Here is a 21,470-nt window from a genome sequence, read left to right on the forward strand (position 1 = left end):
CGAATTTTCTCCTTGTCCTTCTCCCGTGCTTCTGCGACGGCGAGACAGCGTCTCGAAGCTGTGGGCGCAGTTCGCCGTGGTCGCAAAAGGATTGACGTGGTTGAGTGCGAAATTTGCACTTTTGGGAGGGGCCGCGTTGATTGGGCAATGGGCGGCAGAAGCTTCGATGGACGATCTAGAATGGCCTCATCGACCTCGGCTCGCTTCTGTCGTACGACTTTTTGGGGGAGTTGGGAGGAAGAGGTCCGTATATGGCTCTTGTCGGGCGGCTCCAGCGGACGTCGGATACGAAATTCGGTATATCTCTTGGCACGCAACAAAACAACGCCATTGTCCTGACTATGTACTGACCCGTCAGACTTAGCATTTAGGCGGTGTGAGTGCGTCGACAACGTCCTGCTGTCGAGCGAGCTGAGGAGCGAACCTGGATAAAGAAGGCGTTGCGAGATATTGTGGCAGATATTGTGGCCGCGTGATTCCTGTGATATTGTTGTTTGCTTCTTGGTGATGGTCAGAGGGCAGTTGAAAGGTGACGAGTCGAGTGGGAGATGACCCAAGAATCAAACCCTTCACTGAGATAATTGTTAGTGCTTACCTTCTGAAATCTTCCAAGAAGGCAAGCACCAGCCGTGTAAGACAGGCACCGTAACAGGCAGCGCCTGCCTAACTTTATCGCGACGAACTTCCACTTGCATTCTGACACATGCACTCGCCCATCGCTAGAGGGGAGCTATCTCAACTGCACTTGCTCTCACACACCGCCAAGAAAACATCACAGCAAAATTCTATCATCACGTGAAGCCCAACGACGTCGAATTGGAAACAGCAGGTTGGACGATTTGTCTCACGCATCCAGCGGCATCGTATTTCATGAATGGCAGTTATGACACTGGTCCAGATGGTCCGAGCTTCCCCATCCTCATAGTCGATATCGTCGCGCTCCGTCATCGTTATTCCCTGGACGTCTTGTTTCATGTTTCATACCTGCGCATCCTGGATTTGTTCCCCCTTTGTTCATCTCTATGTCACTGACATGAGCATGACGCGTCCCCTCGTTGCGAGGACGCTTCCATCTGAAAGGAACTGACATGGCACCGAAACTCTCCGAAGAAACGTATGTTTTTTTGCACGCGAGACCGCCCGAGTTATATCTCCAAGTTCACCTTGGCTCGGGCAACACAATCATGCAATTACAGTTGCGACCTACTTGTTACGTACAGGCCACTAAACATGGCTCCACGAACCACGAATCCTCGGTCCCTCCCACCATGGATCGTTCGGATGGTGGCGTAGGAGATCATCTCGGGAGTGGAGGCAGCGGTGGGGAAACCTTGGATCTGGTTCTCTCAGCCGTTTCCGCACCGACTTCATCCAGATTTCATCGATTTCATCCACCCTCCACATCCCAGCCGCCGCTGCTTCTAAACGAACCCTCGCTGTCTCGCATCTCATCTGGAGTCACTGCACCATCCATCGAGCCGCGATTACGATTATCGACAGGGCACGTCATCTCCCGCCCCGTCGCCTTTCCGTTGGTTGACGAGCCCCTAGACAGACACCGAGGGTCCCCGTGGCCCCGGCGAAGACGTCTTCGAAAATGGTTCGAGGGCGATATCTCCTCGGAGATCCCATCGGCCATATTCTTACTCTCTCGGCAATGCCGACATGACCAGAATCACCAGGACTACAACCTGTAATGATTGCCAGCGCATATCAGCACTTGACAGCGCTTGTTACTGGTCGGTGCTCTCCCGCAAGACAAAGGAGGTTTTCCAAAACTGTTCCATCTCGGTTGAGCGTTAGCTGCTGCTCGTTACGAATGCGACTTGGCACAAAAATAGCGCTGCTACTGTCGTGATAGCGTCAAATCCCAGACATAGCGGCCGAGTATGGCAAATGGCGCTGACAATAATGTTTTGTACTGTGCAGTGCAGGTGCAGTGTTGCTGTTTCAAGTCGACACAGTTACCCTACCCGACCGGTTCCATGATTGTGGTTCGCTATGCGGCCAACAAGACGGGCTGTTGATCGGCCGCCGCGTGGTCCGGTAGTCAACAAACAAAGTGGGACACCCCGGATCCCCAGCGGTGCCGTTGCGACGGTGTTGCGGTAGGTGCCGCAAGTCGGGGGTCGGGGGTGTCACCTCAAGGTCCGTCCGGGTTTGGAGCCCGGGTGGGTCTCCCGCAACGGCCCCACTCTTTAACCCTGAAGGAGAAGGAAGTGCGCTCTCCAGGTCTTCGTCGACTTCAGTTCCTCGCATTATCGGCTTCCAACCCGTGGACGATATTTCATGCATAATACTGTCTCGGAACGCACTTTCTTGACAGCGGAACGTAAGATGGTGTGTTACACACAACATTAACAGGTGCGAGTCGTCTAACTCGGGTAAATATTCCCTGGTCTGGTCCTCCTTCCGCACAGCGGTTACCTACTGAGTGTCGTTTGCTGACAATTCTAACGACGCTCCTTCCTCTGCATTGGAGAATTGCACGATGCCATTCAAAGGTACATCAGACCAAAAAAGAGTGTTTACGCATCTTCCCCTGATATTTATGAATCTTTCGTAGTTCAACGCCAGCGTGCGAGCCAACATCAAACATCCAGTCATCAAGTCTCACTCTGGATAATTCCATTGGCGGATTTTCTCCCCTCCAACCCCTCACGATGATGCATAGACTTTCCCTTTTGCTATCGATTTCATCGGAACAAGACCGCATGCATTGCAGATTTGGCAATGTGCGCTCTGAAGCCTCAACATTTGCACAGTATACGGTCGAAGACGGTACACTTCAAAATGCTGTCCACTCTCAATGACAGGGCGGAACGCCACCTCCTCTTGAGTCTCGATATGGTCCCCTCGTTTTTCCCCTCTGGGTTCCCCAAATCGGCAAACCGTCCCAGGATAACTTCATCCTTCAATAATTGCCAAGCTTGCAAGGTTGTATTGGATTGTGAACTCCCGTTCACAGATACTAGCTAACTCAGCCCGGTGTGTGACATCTCGGAGCTCTTATGCTTCGCTGATTTGGGACAATCCAGATTCCAGAGTGCTCTGTACCAAACATTGGCCCGAAAAGATAGGGATACCAAGCTTCAGCGAGCCCTCCTCAGCGGGAGGCTGTCTCACCGGCTGCAGGACCAGCAAAGCATAGACTGGCTCCAAGATGGGGACTGTTGGCTCTGACATGGTCAACATCACAGCAAGATGAAAATCTAGAACGATCATTCCTGCGAAGAAACGGGACGGGGTGATGATGCATTATCACACAGTGCCGAGTTCTAAGAACAACTTCTCAAGTGAGGGGTGCTTGTCAAGTTGTTGGTGTCATGCACCGATTAGTCTCGACATTAGCTGCAGGTGTCAAAACTGATATTGCATCGATCGTCCTTTCTGCTTTGGGATGACATATTACCAACAGCGACGTCGTACTTATCAAACCCGCTCCCTCCTCACAATGTTCCCCCTCTGGTTTGAATTGATCTTGAATTCCCGATACGTATTGCTCGTTGTTTGTATTTGTTCTCTTTGGCATTATCATCCTTGATCTCGACCTACGAGTGACTCGCAGATTCATGAATTAGACAAGCACCTTGAGGACCTCTCCATCCATCACCGGTGAGTATATAACATCACCTTTCCTGCTTGCCCATAAACCATTACTAAACCATCGCTCACAGATACTCTTGCAAGCTCACAATACACATCTCAGAGAACCCAGCCCAGGTCCAGCAATCTTACCATCAACCACAATGACCAGACTTACCACAAAGGCCTTCGCGACCCTCAGGGCCACCATGGTCCCCAAGTCAACCTCCCGCCTGACTCCCAGACTCACCAGCACCACTTTCCTCCAGCACCAACACCGAACCGTCATCCCCCAAGCCATCACCCCCCTCACTCACACCCGCTCCCTCCACCAAACCCCCTTCCGCCCCCTTCCCGCATCCGAGCCCTTCAAGCTCGACCGCACCAAGCGCCTCCCCGAGTTCTTCTCCCTCCAAGACAAAGTAATCCTCATCTCCGGCGGCGGGCGTGGCGTCGGCCTCACCCAAGCGGAAGCCGTTCTCGAAGCCGGCGCGCGCGTGCACGTCGTCGACATTCTCCCGGACCCTTCCACCGACCCCGACTCTCCCTTCTCCGCCGTTGCCAAGCGCGCCGCCGAGGAATTGGGGTCCAGCATTACTTATCACCGTGTTGACGTGCGTAATCAGCAGGCGTTGAATGAAGTTGTGCAGAGTATTGCCAAGAAGGAGGGCAGGATGGATGGGTTGATTGCTGCGGCGGGCATTCAGCAGGAGACGTCCGCGCTGGAGTATAGTAGGGAGGATGCGGATAAGATGATGGGGGTTAATGTCACGGGGGTGTTTATGACGGCGCAGGCGGTGGCGAGGGTGATGGTTGAGAATGGGTGGACGGGGAGTATGGTGCTGATTGGGAGCATGAGTGGGACGGTGGCTAATCGGGGGTTAATTTGCCCGTGAGTTTGTTCTTTCTTTTTTTCGTTCGTTCGTTCGTTCGTTCCTTCCTTTCCTTGCTTCTTTCCTTCCTCACTACTTCTCTGTTTAAGTCCCGGCTAACCCCCCCTCCCCCCAAAAAGTGCCTACAACGCCTCCAAAGCCGCCGTCATCCAGCTCGGCCGCAACCTCGCCGCCGAGTGGGGTGAGCACGGCATCCGCGTCAACACGCTTTCGCCGGGCTACATCGTGACTGCCATGACGGCCGGCCTCTTCGAAGCATTTCCCGAGCGCCGGACCGCTTGGCCCGATGCCAATATGCTCAAGAGGCTCAGTTACCCGGAGGAGTACCGCGGCGCGGCAATTTTCTTGCTCAGTGATGCGAGCAGCTTCATGACGGGCTCGGATCTGAGAATTGATGGGGGGCATTGTGCCTGGTAAGGGGGAATGTGGGATTAATATGCGACGAGATGATGGGGATGTTAACAGAAGTTGGAGGAAGCTCGCCTAGCACGGGGGACATGGGGGGGGGGGGTAGTTACGGACTGAAGTGGCGCGCTACACCTCTGCCGACTACGCTGTCTTACCCACGACTATGTGATGACTGTACCTTCCAAACACAGACCTTAAGTACTGGGCAGCTATCAATAGACTTCCTTGGTCTTGGCTCCCCAATACAAGTAACCGAGCAATGTGCTTAGTATCTCTTCACTCAAACAGTGCGCGACAAGATTCTGAGACACATCGATTGCATTCGATCCAATTCAAGTACCTCCCTCTAATGTTCAATACTTAAACCAGTACTTTGTCGGAGGCATGCCAACCAACCGCACATAACCAGCCAACCAGCCGAGCATAACGGCAACGCCCACATGCAAACATGAACCCCCTCACACCACGAACATCACTCGCCCACTGCACCACCCTGACCCTTATCCTCATCCTCCCCTTTCACTTCCTTTTCCTCCCCCTTCCCCTTCGCCCTCTCCGCCTCCCTCTCCGCCCTCCTCCTCTCCACCCACTCCCCCAACTCCCTCCAAATCCTCTCCTTCTCTGCCCTCCCAACCGTCGCCGCCAACCCACTAGTACTAGTAGCCACAAACACCCTCGCCCCCTTCCACCCTGTTGTTCTGTCTGTCTCATCAACACCCATATTCTCACTCTCATCCTGCCACCCATACTTCCAATCCTTCGGCAACACTGCCCCTCCCCCTCCCCCTCCCCCTCCCTTCCCTTTAGTACCCCCCTTCAAGTTCATCCGCTGCCGCTGCCGCTGCCTACAGCGTACCCGGTAAATACTCTCCCAAATCCCCTTCCCCACCACCGCCACACTTTCCGGCTTCCACTCCCTAACTTTTTGTTCCAAAACTCCAACCCCCTCATCCATCTCCCCCTTGCTTAGCTCCCCCCCGTTTCTCGTCGGGCGGCCCACGATATTCGTCAACCCCAGCGAAAACCGTTCGGGCAAGGACCGGTCTTCAGACGGAGAACATAACACGGGGGTGATGCCGCTGGAACACAAAAGGCGCCAGAAGAGGTTGGTAGGATGCGCGTAGGCGTGTTGCTGGATGGCGGTGGAGATGCCGGGGTTGAGGCCTATGAAGAGAGTGAGGAGGTTGGGGGAGAGGGCGTCGGGGAGGGATTGGGGGATGGAGTCGTAGGTCTTTTTGGGAAGGGGTTTGGGGCGTTTTTTGGAGGTGGGAGTGAGGGAGCCGGAGCCGGATGGGGTGGGAGAGGTTGAGGCGGAGGTGCTGGTTAGTTTTCGTTTTGATGGGGTTTTGGTCGTTGTTGTCAAGGTGGTGGTGGTGGTGGTGGTGGTGGTGGTGATTTGGGTCTGGGTGGTCCTCCGGGAGGGAGATGCCGAAGAGGATGAGGAGGGTGCGGTTGTGGTTATGGTTGTTGGCTTGGTTGTGGAGGATAAGCGGGTGCTTCTGCGGATTCCACCTAGTGATGGTGAAGGTGATGTTGATACTGAGCCATTGCCGTCGTACTTGAAGTCTTGGAGCTTAAGACGGCCGGCGAAGGTTGGTGGCGGGGGTGTATGTTCTCCGTCAGGCATAGGAGCTTCAGGAGATGTCATGATTGTTTTGTTCTTCTGTTGTTTTGGTGACCAAGTTCCCGTGCGACGGTTGTGAACAAAGAGGAGTTTTTGTTGTTGTTGTTGTTGAAGATGAATGCCTTGGGAAGTTTGTTGTTACACTTGCCCTTTTCATCAGAGATCAGACGGGTGCCTGCCGTGGTGATTTCTGATTGGCCTCATGCGCAGACTGTACACAAGCCGCAGGTGTTGAAAAGTTGCCGCCACACCGCCACCCAAACTTATGTCTGCTTACGGGCTTTTCGGATGAACTTCTCTCCTGCGTTTTTTTTTTTTTTTGGGGGCTAGCTTAGTTAATAGTCATTAAACCAATTTTGATATTCGTAAACCAGATCGTGAAATCCTAAAAGCATCTATGTACGGTGGTATGCAAGACCAAAACAAGATCTTGTCAACAAATCATTAAAACCTGGGGGTATCGGGTCCATCACCAACCTCATCTCCGTGTGATTTTTTTTCCTTAATTGGCATTATAGCCACTACCTCATCCTTACCAGCGCATATTTCGTAAATGGTATCAAAAACTGTGTTGTAAAAGAATCGAAAAACTGCCGATACCCCGAGTGTAAAGGGATATCTCATATTGCTCAGAACTCGTCATCAGACTCATAAGTTTCTTGGGGAAAATGCTTTAGGCCAGGAATACAGTTGCCGCAACAGTGGCCACGACGGGCCACCATCCGGCGTGCTCTAGCAACCTCCGGAGACCAGCAGCGCTGCTCTGACCACCAGTGCTGCTCTCATCATCATCTGTACCGCCGGACGCAGTCGTACCATTGGGCAAGGTGCCGTTGATCAGGAGGTAGTCGGTTCCGTTAACAGTGGCGACGGTAATCAAAGACTGGTTCAGCGAAGAGTAGCTTCCGTTTCCGATAAGGCTGTCGATATAGGTGGTGTTGGTATTCTCGTCGCAACCGCAGACGTTATACGGGTCGCAGGCGCAGGTGACGTTGCGCGTCTCGTCCTGGTCGGAGGTCTGGTTGTGGTAGGTGTACAAGTTGTGGTAGGGGTACAGGTAAGCACCATAGAGCCAGACGGCGGGCCAGACGGCGAGAAGTCCTATACCAGCACCGAGAGCGAAGGGGGCGATGCCGGATGGCGACCTGTTACCGGACTTGTAGGGTTGCGCCGCGCCACCTCCGTAATAGCGGCCACCACCGTAGGCTGGCTTGGGCCCGCTTCCACCTCTGGTTGCTCCACCACCATTGTAAGTTGGTGATGTCCTGCCGCCTCTGTAAAGAAAGTTCATGTTAGCAAAATGTATGGTTCACTGGGGCAAGAAAAATAACTGGGAAGGATTGGAGAGCCCGCGAGATCCGGCAGGAAGTCTCCCAAAGGCGACTTTGCTGATGCATACGAGGATCTCTGCTTCGGTTTGTTGTTGGATTTCCCACGAGAGGAGCTTCCCCCATAGTACCAAGAGTCTCCCCGGGAAGAGCCACTCGACGAGGAACGGCCAGATGAAGAGCCTCTTGAGGAAGAGCTTCCCGAATAAGAACCTCCGGAGTACGAGCTTCCAGGTTTGGATACTCCCGATGACCGCCTTTTCACACCCACGGGAGTTAGAGAATATGACTCGAAAAGAAAAGCACATACGATGAACCGGAAGAACCACTGCTTCCGCTGCTTCCACTGCTTCCGCTGCTTCCACTGCTTCCACTGCCGCTACTACCACTGCCGCCCCTCCTGTAAACAAACAAACATTAGCGTCGCCCTGCATGACGAACGCAATGCCACCGCTCTCCAACACAAACCCCAATAACCGACGATGGAAATCGAGAGAGAAAGCAGGATAGCGGGGAGGGAAGAGTGTTGACTTACCCTGAACCTCCAGATGAACCTCCAGACGAGCCTCCACTGCTGCTGCCGCCGCCGGAACTACCACCACCACCGCGACCGCCACCACCTCCTCCGCCTCTGCGCTTCCAAAGTTCCTGCGAAGTAGCATCGACGTCGCGGTCGATGATCTGAATGGGTTCGGCTGGCTCACGTCGCGCAAGGTCGGATGTTGGTGCGACGAGGGCAAGTGCCGGATTGACACAAAGGGCCGAGACAAGAATGGTGAGATCGAGCTTCATGATATGTTATATTGTGGTTGGTTGGTGTGGTGTTTCGGATTATTAGGGTGTTGGATTAGATACAGAGGAGGTGGGAATGATCCGGGGAAGAAAAAGATTTAATAGTCACGGCCAAGAGGGGAAACGGACGGAGCCAAGGGGCCGGAGCTATAAATGCACGATGTATGACTAGGGATGTGACAGGGGCGATAATGTAGGCAATTGTGAATAAATGGTCCGAAAGATGCGGGCTAATGTAAGGAAAAAAGGGTGCATTGAAAGATCTGGGTCGCCGAAAAAGGTTGACCGCTTCCCAAAAACCAAAGGCTGTGATCATGAGTGGCGCAGCCAGGTCTTCTCACACCAACTTCCGTCACGCCAAGGGAAACTTAATGGTGCTACCTTGAAAATGGAAGGAGATGACATGCTCCGTCGGATCTGAGCCAGGGTCGAGCCGCTGCGTTAGATAGCAAGTACTTGACTGACTCACCTGGATGCAGTCGAACTACCTGGCGACATCCCAACCTACCCTCCCCAGCGACTCGGCACGCCATGTAGCCACTAACGCTAACAATATGCTGAGGTGCCCTGCGCTGCCCACCAACTGTATGCCCGCCCTTCCATTCCTCACTTTTATCAGTTGCTTATAAAGACCAAGAGGTGCCGCCATCCCGTCCCTCGCCTCAGAGCATGCAGAGTTGGTTGTGTGCATAGCCAGGGCAACTTATCTCCCTTCAGACGGACTATGTACGAAATGACCGTTGGCGATTTCCGATGCCGAATGCATTCTCGAGTTTGCCCTCACTCAGCCACTGCTTCAACCACGAAATTCAGTCACCTGGTACGAAGCCGTCATACGCAGCATACTTATGGAGGCATAAGCGCACAAAGACGTCTTTCATCGGCCTGAACGGCATACTTGCGTAAAGGAAATCGATCTGGTTGGGTTTTGGCAGCGATAAGTCCGATCGATAGCTCGGATCGAGGTACCGAAACTGGGCAGTGGCTAAATTCTTACTCTTTTGGCTGGGGTGATCTCAGTGACGTAGATGTTCCGGCAGCCCAGCGGATGAAGTCATCGTCCACATCAATGGTCCCTTCACCAACCAGTCGCAACAACTGATTAAGATGCTGACACATAACGCGCGAGGACCCTGAAATTCTTAATGGCATGCAGCACAGCGGTGACGCCTAACCTTCCAGAAGCCATCGTCGTCGGTGATGCTGTTGGCCTGACCCGCCATCATTCAGGCAACCGCACCAAACGAGGCAGTGCAGGCACGTGTCTATTCCATGGCCATATCAGATGGCCACTTCCCCTGCAGAAACGTGACATGGTCACCTTTTTTACTGGTCTTGGACCGCAATAAACACCAATCGGGGCTGGTGGCTACTGAAAGTTACCAAGTCGGATGCTGTTAGTGATTGGTCGGTACCACCAGCCAACCGGTAACAGTCGTGGCCGATTGTGTACCTGCATTCTCGCAGCGAACAGACAGAACACAGAAGCCCTGAAGATTGCAACTCGTTATCTCATCCATGTTAGGACTTTTATATGCTTCAAATTGTCTGCCTCGAATGCGAGGTCTAAATATCCGGAATGCGCCTTGAAATCTGCCTAACTTGCATGGTGTGAGATCACGAACAATAACGAGAGCAAGCGTGTGTATACGATTGATTAAGTATACTATAGAGAGGAGAAGAGAGGAGAAAGACTAGCGGAAGGTCTGGGGGGTAGAAATATAGTGGCCAAGGCATGGTAGGCACGGTATAGATATGCCTACCGCGTGCGGGACCTACCAACACACCTCCATAGACCAAAAGACTATTATCGATAAAATCCTAGTCCTTCTTATTTACTATTTATATAGTAATAATCTATTGTTATTGTTTCTAATATTAATTAAGCCCAGAGCACTTTCTTCTATACTAAGCCTATTATCTTTACGAACTTTACATACTTATCTAGCTTTAATAGCTTTATAAAGCTATTAGTTAGCATTTCTTCACTCGGTAAATGTTCAATAGTAAATACCTTCCTATCTACCTTTTAAATTAATTATTTATAACGGGTATTAATATATTTATTCATTATTAGTATATTAGGGTTTAGGATTCTATCCCTTACGTTAGAACTATCGGTATATAAAATCTTATTAACCTTTTCGAAGCCTAAATTCACATTTAGATTATCGAATATTCCGCTAACCTAATTTAGCGCTTTTACAATTAGTACTAAATTAGTAAATTCTATCTCTATTGTACTTATAGTAATAAAATCCTACTTCTTTAATTTCTAGAGGATGGGACTATATATAAAGAATACGATATAATTAATAATACTCTTCCTAAATAGGATATTATTAGCGAAAGAGGTATTTATATAAGTATAAAAGGACGGTACTATTAATAGTAATAGTATACTTCCTTAAATAATACCTAAGTCTACGTATTTAAAGCGTATCGCTAGAAATATTTAATAATAAAGAAATATTTATCGGTAGGGTTCTTATTTATTTTAGAAAGTTTATTAACGGTATACGAAATATCCGGTCTTATACTTATTAAAACCTAATTTAGGGAGTTTATCTTTTTAGGATAAGATTTAGCCTCTTTAATAGATACTTCGTTACCCCTATAGACTTTATAATCCGGTAGCTATAATATTTTAACGCCGTAGAGTTTAATTTTGCTATCGTTGAATTGAGTAATAATTAAATGGGTATATTTCTTTTAAGAGATAAAGATTATACGAATCGAGCAGTCCCTAATAATATTATAATTTAAGAATATACGGACTTCGCCGAATTCTTTAAATTTAAAATAATTAGTTAATTAATTCTTAACTTTATTGACGATTTTAAAAATTAATATAGTAACGAGGAGGTCGTTAATGTAGAATATGATTATAGTATTAAATTGTCTATTGGTAAGGAGATAAAAATCTATATAAATAGGTACGAATCTAACCTTTTTAAAAATTAGAAAGAAGGTTTAAAACTAATAAAGTAGTGAACTTTTAAAATTATATAAGGCCCTTAAGAGGAAGTAAATAACTTTTTCTTTATTATAATTATCTAGGGTTCTTTCGAGAACTATTAGCTATTTAACGTAGTATTTAATATTATTAGGGATAGGGGTATTGAGAAATATAATATCGAAATTAAATTAGTAATATTCGTAAGCGTTTATTGCTATAATAGCTAGGAAAAGACGAATATTAATAGAATATACTATTACTATATAGATATTTTATATAGTTTAATTACTTTCTTTATAATTACTACAAATTACCTATTTTATTCTAGCTATTTAATTCTTACTATCGATATTAAATTTCTCGTTATATACCTATTTACTAAGGAGAATATTTATATTAGGAGTTTTAGGTATAAATATATAGACTTCTTGATATTCTAAAGCTTTGACTTATTTTTTTATAATTAGGAGTTAATATATTTCGAAGTTAGTTTACTTACGTACGATATAGTAGTTCTTAGAAATAAACTACTATATTTTTACTACGGTTAAATATAGTATATTATATTTTATTTTTATAGCTATAAGGTAATAAATATAAGTATAGCGTATAAAGCGGCGATTTATCCTATAGAAATTATTAGGTAACATAATCGATTTTTAAATAATATTACTTTAATTGTGTTTAATTCTTTAGACGATATATTTATAATTTAGTAATTTGACGTTAGAGCGATAAAATTTAGTTTAGAATTATTATTAAACCGGAAATTATATTGGTATAATTATAAATTCTGAAGATTATATCGGAGGTTCTAATATTTACGTCGGAAGTTCTCGGAGGTAAATCGGAGGCTGTAAGTATTAAGCCGAAGGCTAAAGTTATTAAACCGGAGGTTAGGTTTATTATAATGGTTGTAGTTGTAATTTACTAATTTATATTATTAAAAAAGAGTATATTATTGCGTACGAATAGGATTCGGTATACTTATAGGAAGTAGGCATACTATTAAAATAGGGTTTTATAGAGCGTTAGATAGAAGAATACTTAGTACAGTATATACGGTTAATTTATTATTAAAAGAATTTCATTGATCGCAAAGTTTAGGGTGCTTCTTATTAAAATCCTCCAAATTTACAAACTCTTATTATATTTATCGCCTTCGTTATTTTTACTATTATTATTTTTAATTAAAAGTATAATATTTATTTATTATTAAAGCAGGTCAAATAATGAAGGAGGATATTAAAACTTGAAATTTAGAGATTATTGATTCGAGGGTTTTAAAATTAATATTAGGGAGGCTAGAACCTACTAGGTAATTGAAGTAATCAGTTATTACAGGGGAATTAGAAGCACTAGAGGGTTCTAAAGAATTGTAATCGAAGTTACCGGAGCGGTCGAAGGTACTAGAGCGGTCGAGGGTATTAAAATAGCTTTTAGAGAGAGTAGTAATATATCGGTTATCTCCTATAGCTTTTTAACAATATATTAGGAAGGGAATATAATTGCCTATTATTAAGGCTAGAATTATAGAACTTTACTATCGACTTTGATCTAAATTTAGTAGTTATTGTTAGTAATGTTATTAATTTTATTGATAGTCTAATTAAAAGATTAATGTAATATTTAATAACATTGCCTTCGCTATTAAGGATTAAATTCTTTATAATAGCAGGGTTATCCTTAAAGAAGGTAACTACGCTAGTTCGAAAGATTTTACTAATATTAGGATTCTAAATAAATATAATACGGCTATAAAGGTTATTAAAGCTAATAAAGTAGCCTTTTTAGGCTTTGGCATGAAATTTATTACCTTTGGAACGCTTTTTTAATTTAATAAAATAATAAACAGTATAGAAGTAAAACTATAAATACTTAATAAAAAGTTTCTTAATTTCCTTTAGGAAATTAACAACTTCTATAAATAATTCTTATAAGCTTCTACCGTTATATACTTTTGAAGGCAAAAAATTAAATACCTTTACAATATAGGTAATTATAAAGGTTAAAAGTATTCTAAAATTCTAAAATCTATTATTAAAGCTTTAGTACGTTATATAATAATAGCGCCAACCCTTTCGATTTTTCCTTACATTTATAGGGTATAGGGTATTACTTTGAGAAATTCAATTCCTCTTATACGAGCCTAATCGATTAATTTGTTACGCTAGAATTCTTCAATATTAAAACCAAACTCTAAGCTACTATTAATGCTAAAGGCCTTGATTTTGAAGCCACTTTAGAACTCTACCTATTTTTTAAATTCTTTAATTTAAATAAAGGCATCGCTTTTATTAATTATAAATTTAGCCTAGTAGAATCTAATCACTTAGTTGATGAAATGGATTATATATTTATAACCTTTATATTTAGGTAAGGTATAGAAGACGATGTTAATGTAGATATAAGCTATCGGTTGATTTGTAACCTTATTACTAATTTTAAGGATAATATTGTAAGCTTCAGCTTTAATGTATATCTTATAGAAATACTTTTAGGTATTACTAAGTTTGATACTAGCCGCTTCATAGGCTTTAAGAACTTAACTTCTACCTACGTATATAAGACGGCAATACATTATTAAGTAATTAATTAATACTATTATAATATAGAGGGTATTTTGGAGAAAGTCTTATTAAGTATATACTAGGAGTATTAGGAGGTTATTAATCTATTTACATTGAATAATGATCTTGCTATATATTGAAATTTAATTAGTATATATATTTTTAATTATTCCGTTATTAAGAAGACCCTTAATTATTAATAAATTTATTAAGGTTAAAAGATTGTAAATAATATTATTAATTCGAACCTTAACGTTAATATTATTAGTTATTAATATATTGAATTCTATAATACCTATATAATAAATATATATTGAATTTCTATTACCAATGATATATATAATACGGTAGGGGAGAGGTTGTAAGCTTATAAACTATTTAAAGTAGTTGAAAATATTAGAAGTATAGTTTAAATTGTACATAACAAAGTTACAAAGACTATTTAGGGAGTATTATTACCTTAAAACCTATTGGACTTTAGCGGAATTATTTTAAATATATTAAAGTTATAATTAATTAGAATCATAATTTGAATAATGAAATTGAATACTATCAATACGTTAAATCGCGTTTGCTAAGGGCTTTAATAAAAATCTATACTTTTAAAGCCTATACTAGTAATAGCTATAAAGAATCTACTTTTATACAATAGGGTAGAATTCAGGGCGTTAGCTAGGGTAGTAAAGTTAGTAGAAGTATTATTAGCTAGAATATTAATATTAGTAACGGTTGCCTTCTTAGTGATAGTATCCTTCTTAGGCCTCTAAGTATTAGGAGCTTTCTTAAGGTTATAAAATTAATAGATTTCTACTTTAACCGTAATATAATAGCCGTATAGTATATACTTTTAGGTAGCGTCGACCTTCTTATCCTTATTTTTATCGTCCTTCTTGGTAGAAGATTTATTATTAAAAGAGGAAAAAGAGGTGCTATTACTTATCTTTTGGATGTTAATATTGAAGTTAATTATACGTATTTTAGTATTATTAATAGAGAACCTCTATCTGCACGGGGATAAAACTCTATCCGCACGGGGATTAAAATATAATAAGGTATAACTCGGCTGAACTTAAACGTAATGCGCCAAAAGTAGTATCAAATTGATTCTTGAATTTTGATGGAATTTACTATATAAACGCTGGTGTTTACAACATAAAGCCTACCTAAATATTTCTTACTCTTAACTTTTAGCTTTTAAATTAACTTCTTTTATTATTGGTATTAATTATGAGGGTTACAAAGTACGTACGCTTACGAGCTAGGGCTTATAAAATGCAGAAAAAATCAACAAGAATTCTAATACCTTGTAGGAGTTTTAATACCCTCTTTTCGTAGCGAAACATTAGAATTTGAATTTTGTTCCCCGTGTGGATAGAGTTTTATCCCCGTGTAGATAGAGTTTCTCTATTAATATTATTAAACTTAGTTAGTAAGTTATTAATAGTAAGGGCCTTATTTTTATCCTTTTCTTTGATAAAAATAGCCTAATACTTTATATTAATTAGGTATTAATACTTAATAGCATTAAATAGAAAAAGTAACTTCCAAATTATTAATAATATTAAATTTAGTATTTTGAATACGCTTATATAAGAAAGTATAATAGGTAAGGAAGGAAACTATAGTATTAAAATTGGTTCGCTTAATAGCTAAGAATTCGGCGAAAACTTCGTTATAAACTTTATTAGTAATACAGGTAATATAGGATTAAATAAAGTTATAAAAGACCTTAGGGTCTTTATTCTTCTTATCCTAATTATTAATAATTAGGGTAGTAATAATAATTTTATCCTTAAATATAGCCAATAGAATCTTTATTATATTAACGCGCTAAATAAACTAAGTCTTATACTCCGCGGGCTTTACCTCTTTATCAGGTTCGGCGACGGTGCTAAAAATATAGTTGGTAAGATTAAGATAATCGAATTCAACCTCGAATCCTTACTCCCAATTATTAATATTGCGCTCGCCCTCGAAGTAGACGAAAGAGGACGTAGATAAAAACATAGCGGTAATAATAAGGGTATCGCGTATTTAATTAAAAAGGTTTGCGTAAGTCGCTAGATTAAACGCTAATTAAAGTGCTTAATTTAAATTTGTTGCTAATTGTCGTAGAAGGGAGGTAAAATAATAGGTATTGCTTAAAATCTTTATAAGCGGAGTAAATAGGTAAATTTATCGCGGCGAATCGATCGAATTGAAGTCGTAAGGCTAAGAATTAAACCTTTATTACAAATACTAGAATAAAAGTATTTAATATAATAGATAGAATCGCGCTCATAAAGAAGGTTGTAGAGGGCTCATAACCTATAAGATTACGAATAATAACGAGAGCAAGCGTATATATACGATTAATTGAATATACTATAGAGAGGAGAAAAGAGGAGAAAGACTAGCGGAAGGTCTAGAGGGCTAGAAATGTAGTGGCCAGGGCACGGTGGGCACGGCACAGATGTGCCTGCCGCGTGCGGGACCCACCAACACATGGCCATTCCCAATTCGGATCTCCGGGGTAGCCCCACTTTTGCCCCGGCAGTCAGAAGTCACGCCCCGGTCCCACGACCGCATGCCTCTTGACCTCCCGCCTCCAACCATGCTACGCGACAACATCCGGACTTGACAAATTTCGACGGAACAACGATCCATTCTCCGAGCACTTCTGTCCTCTTCCCCTTTGGCCCGACGCCCCTGCAGAGACACTCCTGCAGACAGACACACCTTATCGCATCGCGAGATTACAACTCCCAACCGGTGAACCCGACTGCTGGGAGACCGTGACCATCACATCTATATCCAATCCGGTGCAGGCATGGCTTCAAATCGCCCGACCAATGACTTGGACAAGTCGCTTCTCGAGAGACTCAATGCCCTCAAGTCCACCAGTGTTACGCTTGATACTATAAAGTAAAACCTGACCAACATAAGCCTTCTCATGACAACTCACCATACTGAACCACTCTGTGATTTGTAGCCCTTCTACCACTGCCAATGACACCGCACAGGTGAAGCATTCTTTTGCCATTGGCCCTGCACCGTCGGTATCAAAAGAGGATGTTCTGACCGAGAGGTTGCGGGTGCTTCGTAATGCATCTTCATCATCAGTGCCGTCGTCGGCTTCTCCAGCGGGTGCCTCACCAAAGCCGCAATCAGACACTCAGGCAGAAGGCCGTGACAGTTCCCAGTCTCTACCCCATCCAAGTAACATCAGTCAGCAACCATCTAATGCTGGGGATACAAAGACCCAGACCCACACGCAGATCCTATCCTCAGCCTGGGGCCTAGAAGAAGTAGACGACCAAGCTCTGCATGAGCTTCTGGAAGGTCTACAAGATGACCTAAACCTGCAAGAAGATGTTCCTGCCGAAGACGACTATGGAGACGTCGATCTTCATGCTATTGCTAACAGCAACAACAACGACGGGGATGATGGCATCATCGAAAACGACGAGGACAGAGTCCAGAAACTTCTGTCGGAACTCGCGGCGCCCAAGCCTAACAACAACTCGTTTGCAGATGACCATGACGACGACAACAACAACAACAGCGATGATGACAACTCAGACGGTGAAGCCATGACCAAAGAAACGAACAAGATCCTCGACCAAGTCCAGGACGAGATCATCAACTTCAACAACAACCCTCCTGCTGCTGAAGACAACAACACAAATAACGACGCACACGACCCCTTCTCCCTCCCCTCCCCACCCTCAGGAACCCGCACACCCACGTACACCTCCACCTCCCCCAACAAAAACGACGACAACAACACCCTCAACCTCCCCACCGTCCCCTCCTCCACCCTCTCCCCTCCCTCCGGCTCCGGCTCCGGCAAAGAAGACGACCCAAACGACACCATCACCTCCCTCACCGCCCGCCTCTCCCACCTGCGCTCGACCCCCATAAAAACCGACGCCTTCGGCCTTCCCTCCGTGCCCACCACCACTTTGATCCTACCAGCCGATTCCTCTTTTTCCACCTTCCCTCCCCCGCCTGTGAGCACCAAGTACCAAACCAAATCCACCAAAAACTGGGTCGGCAGGGGCGAAACCTACACGGACCAAGATGTGAGGAGGTGGTGTAAAGTCTGTTTGGAGGATGCGACTGTTCGATGCGAGGGGTGTGATTCTCAGGATGGAGGGGAAGTGTATTGTACGCGGTGTTGGAGGGAGATGCATGTGGGTGTGGGAGCGGGGTGGGAGGAGAGGGGACATCGGTGGTTTAGGATTGGTGGTGGTAAGGGGGATGGGAGTGGGCCTACTACTCCGATGTAAGTTTGGTTTGGGCGAGGAGGGGGGTGTAGGGAGAACGGAGTAGGAGGCTTGGGAATGGGTGGTCGGTCGGTGGTACTGGTGATAGCGAAGATGGGGGCGAAGAGGACTGGAATGGCTCGGCTGGGTTGGACTGGGTGGCCCGTCGGGGTTTTGGTGCTGGGAGGAAGAGCTTTACGGAGAGTGGAGGTAAAAGAGGGGGTCTTACGTCTAGGTTTATGTGCATAGGGGTGGGATCCGAAGGCCTTTGGAAGGGTGGTAGACGATGAATAGGCAAGACATATGTTTGTTGTATGAAGACTTTGGCTCTTAGTTGTCTCGGTGTGAAGACACAATACCCGTCCTTGGTGAGGCACAACGAATTTATGTATTTCACTATTGATTCACCATCATCAGACAGTTAACGACTCGCTTAGGATGTCTTCGATTCCATAATGACAATTTGGTACCATAGAGAAAAACTGAACAAAAGCAATAACACAAAGAAAAGGCAGGATTGCAGGATCAGCGATGCCCATAACCATAACGCCATCCCTTCCCATCCCCAGACTTGACCCAACCAGCTTCAAAACCTGAAAATGAAATTACACTAATCCCGTACTTTCTCTCTACCAACTACAACAATCTGGGGGTAGCAAGGTAGAGAGACACCACAATGCATCACCACAGTCTTCTCACTAATGAGAACTGTTCGTTCCATTCGTCCCACTAGTCCCATACCCTTGACCGCCGGAACTTCCACCAACAGTCCTCCTAGCCCTGCCCGTGATATCCTGCCAAGTAGCGCCGAACCTCCTCGACGTGCTTGCCAGCAATCCTTCCTCCTCATCTGCCTGAGCCTCCTCGTCAATCTCACCAAGATTCAACCTGGGAGTCCTGACCAGACTCGTGATGAACACCAGCAAGAACACCGTCAAGAATGCAAACTGTGCCCAAAAGTCAATGGCGCCAAACACGGGCCAGTTGAGCACGATGCGGTTCAGGAAGGTGGACATGACGGTGGGCGTGCAGACGTCCTTGGCCAAGGGGTCGGTAAGAGACTCGGAACATGGGCGAATCATGTCTCTATGGTTCGTGCAGTCTGGTTGGGCACTGGGGAATCGAGCAAAACCTTGGCAAAAGGTTTGAGTGCCGTACATGGCGTACTGAGGGGCGAGAAGGTTGACGACGGCGTAGTTGATGGCCAAGATGATGAGAGCTTGCATGACGGTTGCGATGAGTAAGGCTTGAGGAGCGGTACGGCCCTTCTTGAGTTGGAAGATCCTGACCCAGAGGAAGCGGATGCCGACGGAAGCAATGCCGGTGATGGAGCTGCTGAAGAGGAAGAGGATCAGGAAAGCCATGAGGATGTAGTCGACGGGGAACGCCTTGGCGGCCTTGACGAAGACCCAGTTGACGGGCTGGAATACGTTGATGTGCCCGAGGATGTAGCCACAGTGGGACTTGCAGACGGAGTTGGCGGCCTTGTCGATGGCGGTGATGAGCATGGAAATCCAGAGGATTACCGAGAGAAAAAGCAGGAGGATGCCGCCAACGAGTTTAAGCGGACGGAAAACGGCCTGAGTCTTGGTCCAAATACGAATAATGGTGGATTGTCCCTCACCGCGTGCTTCGGCTGCTAGACGCTGGCGGCGAACGAGAGTGCGTTCCTCACGGAGTAAAAGGTCGAGCTCGCGCCTGTCCTTCTGAGACATGGCTTCGATACGACCAGCGTTGCGCATCTCGATTTGACGCTGGAGCTCGCGGTTGTGCTCGAGCTCGGAGGCAGTTGTGGCGGAAAGTTGAGGGGCCGAAATGGACGGGGCACTCTTGATGAAGGAGACTGGGAGGAGAGCGAGACCGGCTCCGGTGTAGAGCACGTAAAGGAGTGTACCCAGTGTCATGAGAAGTCCAAGGCCAAAGCTGAGAGCCTTCTCGCCCTTGTTGTTTGTCAACAGACGCCTGAAGTAGTCGAGGTCGAGATGTCGGCCATGGTCTTGGGCTGCAGCAGGGACGAAGAAGCCTACGAGGAACAGGATGATGACGAGGAAGATGAAGGCAATGGTATATTTCAAGGCTTGCGCGAACCGGGTACTCCAACTTTCTCTTCCTTCCTCCTCAAGGACCTCATCATGCTCTTCGTACCAGAAGTATGCGAACGGGATAACGACCAGGCAGAGAAGCGCATCGAAGCTGTACAGGGAGTAGTAGACAATCTTGAGCGTCGTGAGGATGCCGTCGATACGTTCGGGTGTTGCCCAGTCTTTCTTGGTGCCCCTCGATGCGGACGCGGTGGAGGAGACGAGGGCGATATCGACCGGAAGGAGGAACACTGTAGCTAGAAGAGATGTGAGACTGACGATGGCGACGGTGGTGACAAGCTTGGAGCGATCATATGGGGTCTGCCAGGTGAAGACGGTGATGACGGCGACGACGAAGACTAGAGCAACGGCGACGGCGTAGGCGACCCAGATCAAGCTAGTCTGGAGTAGCCCGGCGCGTGCCATCATTGGGGTGGTATCCATGGTTGATGACTGTCGATTGCGACAATCGAGAGTGGGAAATCTGTTGATGGATCGGAGATGGTTCAGAAACACTGCAGCATGTCAGTCAGACAACGGGAGATGTTAAGCTAAGGTAAGTTTGGTGATGCTGTCACGGAATGGAATGAGCAAACCGTGACGAAAGGGAGAGGATGCGGAAGGGACGGTTGGGACCTGTTGATCAATGTTACGGTACAAGAAACAGGAGCTGCTAAGCGTGACGTAATTTGGGGGATTTACTGTAGCTAAAGTTTAGCGTCCCCTGCGCTGCAAATGCACGCAATCCCGGGGGTGGGCCTGTCCTGACAAGCTGGTGGGGCCCTTGGCGGGGCGCTACACCTTCAATTGTGGGAAGTCTGCGCTACAGGGAATTCCTCTGACTGTGCATATTTACCTGCTGAGTTGTGATTTATTTTGTAACACCAAAAGTTCATGCAGCATTGATAAAGGTTTGTTGGTTAATTAGAGATATTTGAGCAATTGGGGCAAATTGCGGACTTTTACCTCAAAGTTCACAGCTC

General features: G+C 45.7%; 6 protein-coding genes across 6 annotated transcripts; 3 read left to right on the top strand and 3 right to left on the bottom strand.

Annotated features, from left to right (window-relative positions):
• The first annotated feature begins 775 nt into the window (after positions 1 to 775).
• Positions 776 to 1,823, top strand: B0H65DRAFT_21087 (uncharacterized protein). The gene has a single exon (XM_062821929.1). The coding sequence runs from the start codon at positions 1,089 to 1,091 to the stop codon at positions 1,695 to 1,697; it is 609 nt and encodes a 202-aa protein (XP_062686065.1). The 5' UTR covers positions 776 to 1,088; the 3' UTR covers positions 1,698 to 1,823.
• A 1,926-nt stretch (positions 1,824 to 3,749) lies between these two features.
• Positions 3,750 to 4,895, top strand: B0H65DRAFT_543992 (uncharacterized protein; the record flags this gene model as incomplete). Its single annotated transcript, XM_062829262.1, has 2 exons — positions 3,750 to 4,477; positions 4,598 to 4,895. 2 exons carry the CDS (start codon positions 3,750 to 3,752, stop codon positions 4,893 to 4,895), a joined length of 1,026 nt encoding a protein of 341 aa, XP_062686066.1.
• Positions 4,896 to 5,358: 463 nt separating this feature from the next.
• Positions 5,359 to 6,534, bottom strand: B0H65DRAFT_543993 (uracil-DNA glycosylase-like protein; the record flags this gene model as incomplete). The annotated part of the gene is made up of 1 exon (XM_062829263.1): positions 5,359 to 6,534. The coding sequence occupies one exon, from the start codon at positions 6,532 to 6,534 to the stop codon at positions 5,359 to 5,361; it is 1,176 nt and encodes a 391-aa protein (XP_062686067.1).
• A 210-nt stretch (positions 6,535 to 6,744) lies between these two features.
• B0H65DRAFT_562855 (uncharacterized protein) lies at positions 6,745 to 9,030 on the bottom strand. The gene is made up of 4 exons (XM_062830215.1): positions 8,374 to 9,030; positions 8,165 to 8,238; positions 7,910 to 8,051; positions 6,745 to 7,784 (listed from the first exon to the last, which is right to left on the bottom strand). The coding sequence occupies exons 1-4, from the start codon at positions 8,628 to 8,630 to the stop codon at positions 7,184 to 7,186; spliced, it is 1,074 nt and encodes a 357-aa protein (XP_062686068.1). The 5' UTR covers positions 8,631 to 9,030; the 3' UTR covers positions 6,745 to 7,183.
• Positions 9,031 to 16,716: 7,686 nt separating this feature from the next.
• B0H65DRAFT_514686 (uncharacterized protein) lies at positions 16,717 to 18,430 on the top strand (the record flags this gene model as incomplete). The annotated part of the gene is made up of 2 exons (XM_062828646.1): positions 16,717 to 17,063; positions 17,131 to 18,430. The coding sequence occupies exons 1-2, from the start codon at positions 16,969 to 16,971 to the stop codon at positions 18,428 to 18,430; spliced, it is 1,395 nt and encodes a 464-aa protein (XP_062686069.1). The 5' UTR covers positions 16,717 to 16,968.
• A 345-nt stretch (positions 18,431 to 18,775) lies between these two features.
• On the bottom strand, positions 18,776 to 21,210 carry B0H65DRAFT_449290 (LMBR1-like membrane protein-domain-containing protein). Its single transcript, XM_062825942.1, has one exon. The coding sequence runs from the start codon at positions 20,929 to 20,931 to the stop codon at positions 19,105 to 19,107; it is 1,827 nt and encodes a 608-aa protein (XP_062686070.1). The 5' UTR covers positions 20,932 to 21,210; the 3' UTR covers positions 18,776 to 19,104.
• Positions 21,211 to 21,470: the final 260 nt, after the last annotated feature.

This window comes from Neurospora tetraspora (assembly GCF_033439725.1).
Source record: "Neurospora tetraspora strain CBS 560.94 chromosome Unknown B0H65scaffold_1, whole genome shotgun sequence".
Classification (NCBI taxonomy): domain Eukaryota; kingdom Fungi; phylum Ascomycota; class Sordariomycetes; order Sordariales; family Sordariaceae; genus Neurospora; species Neurospora tetraspora.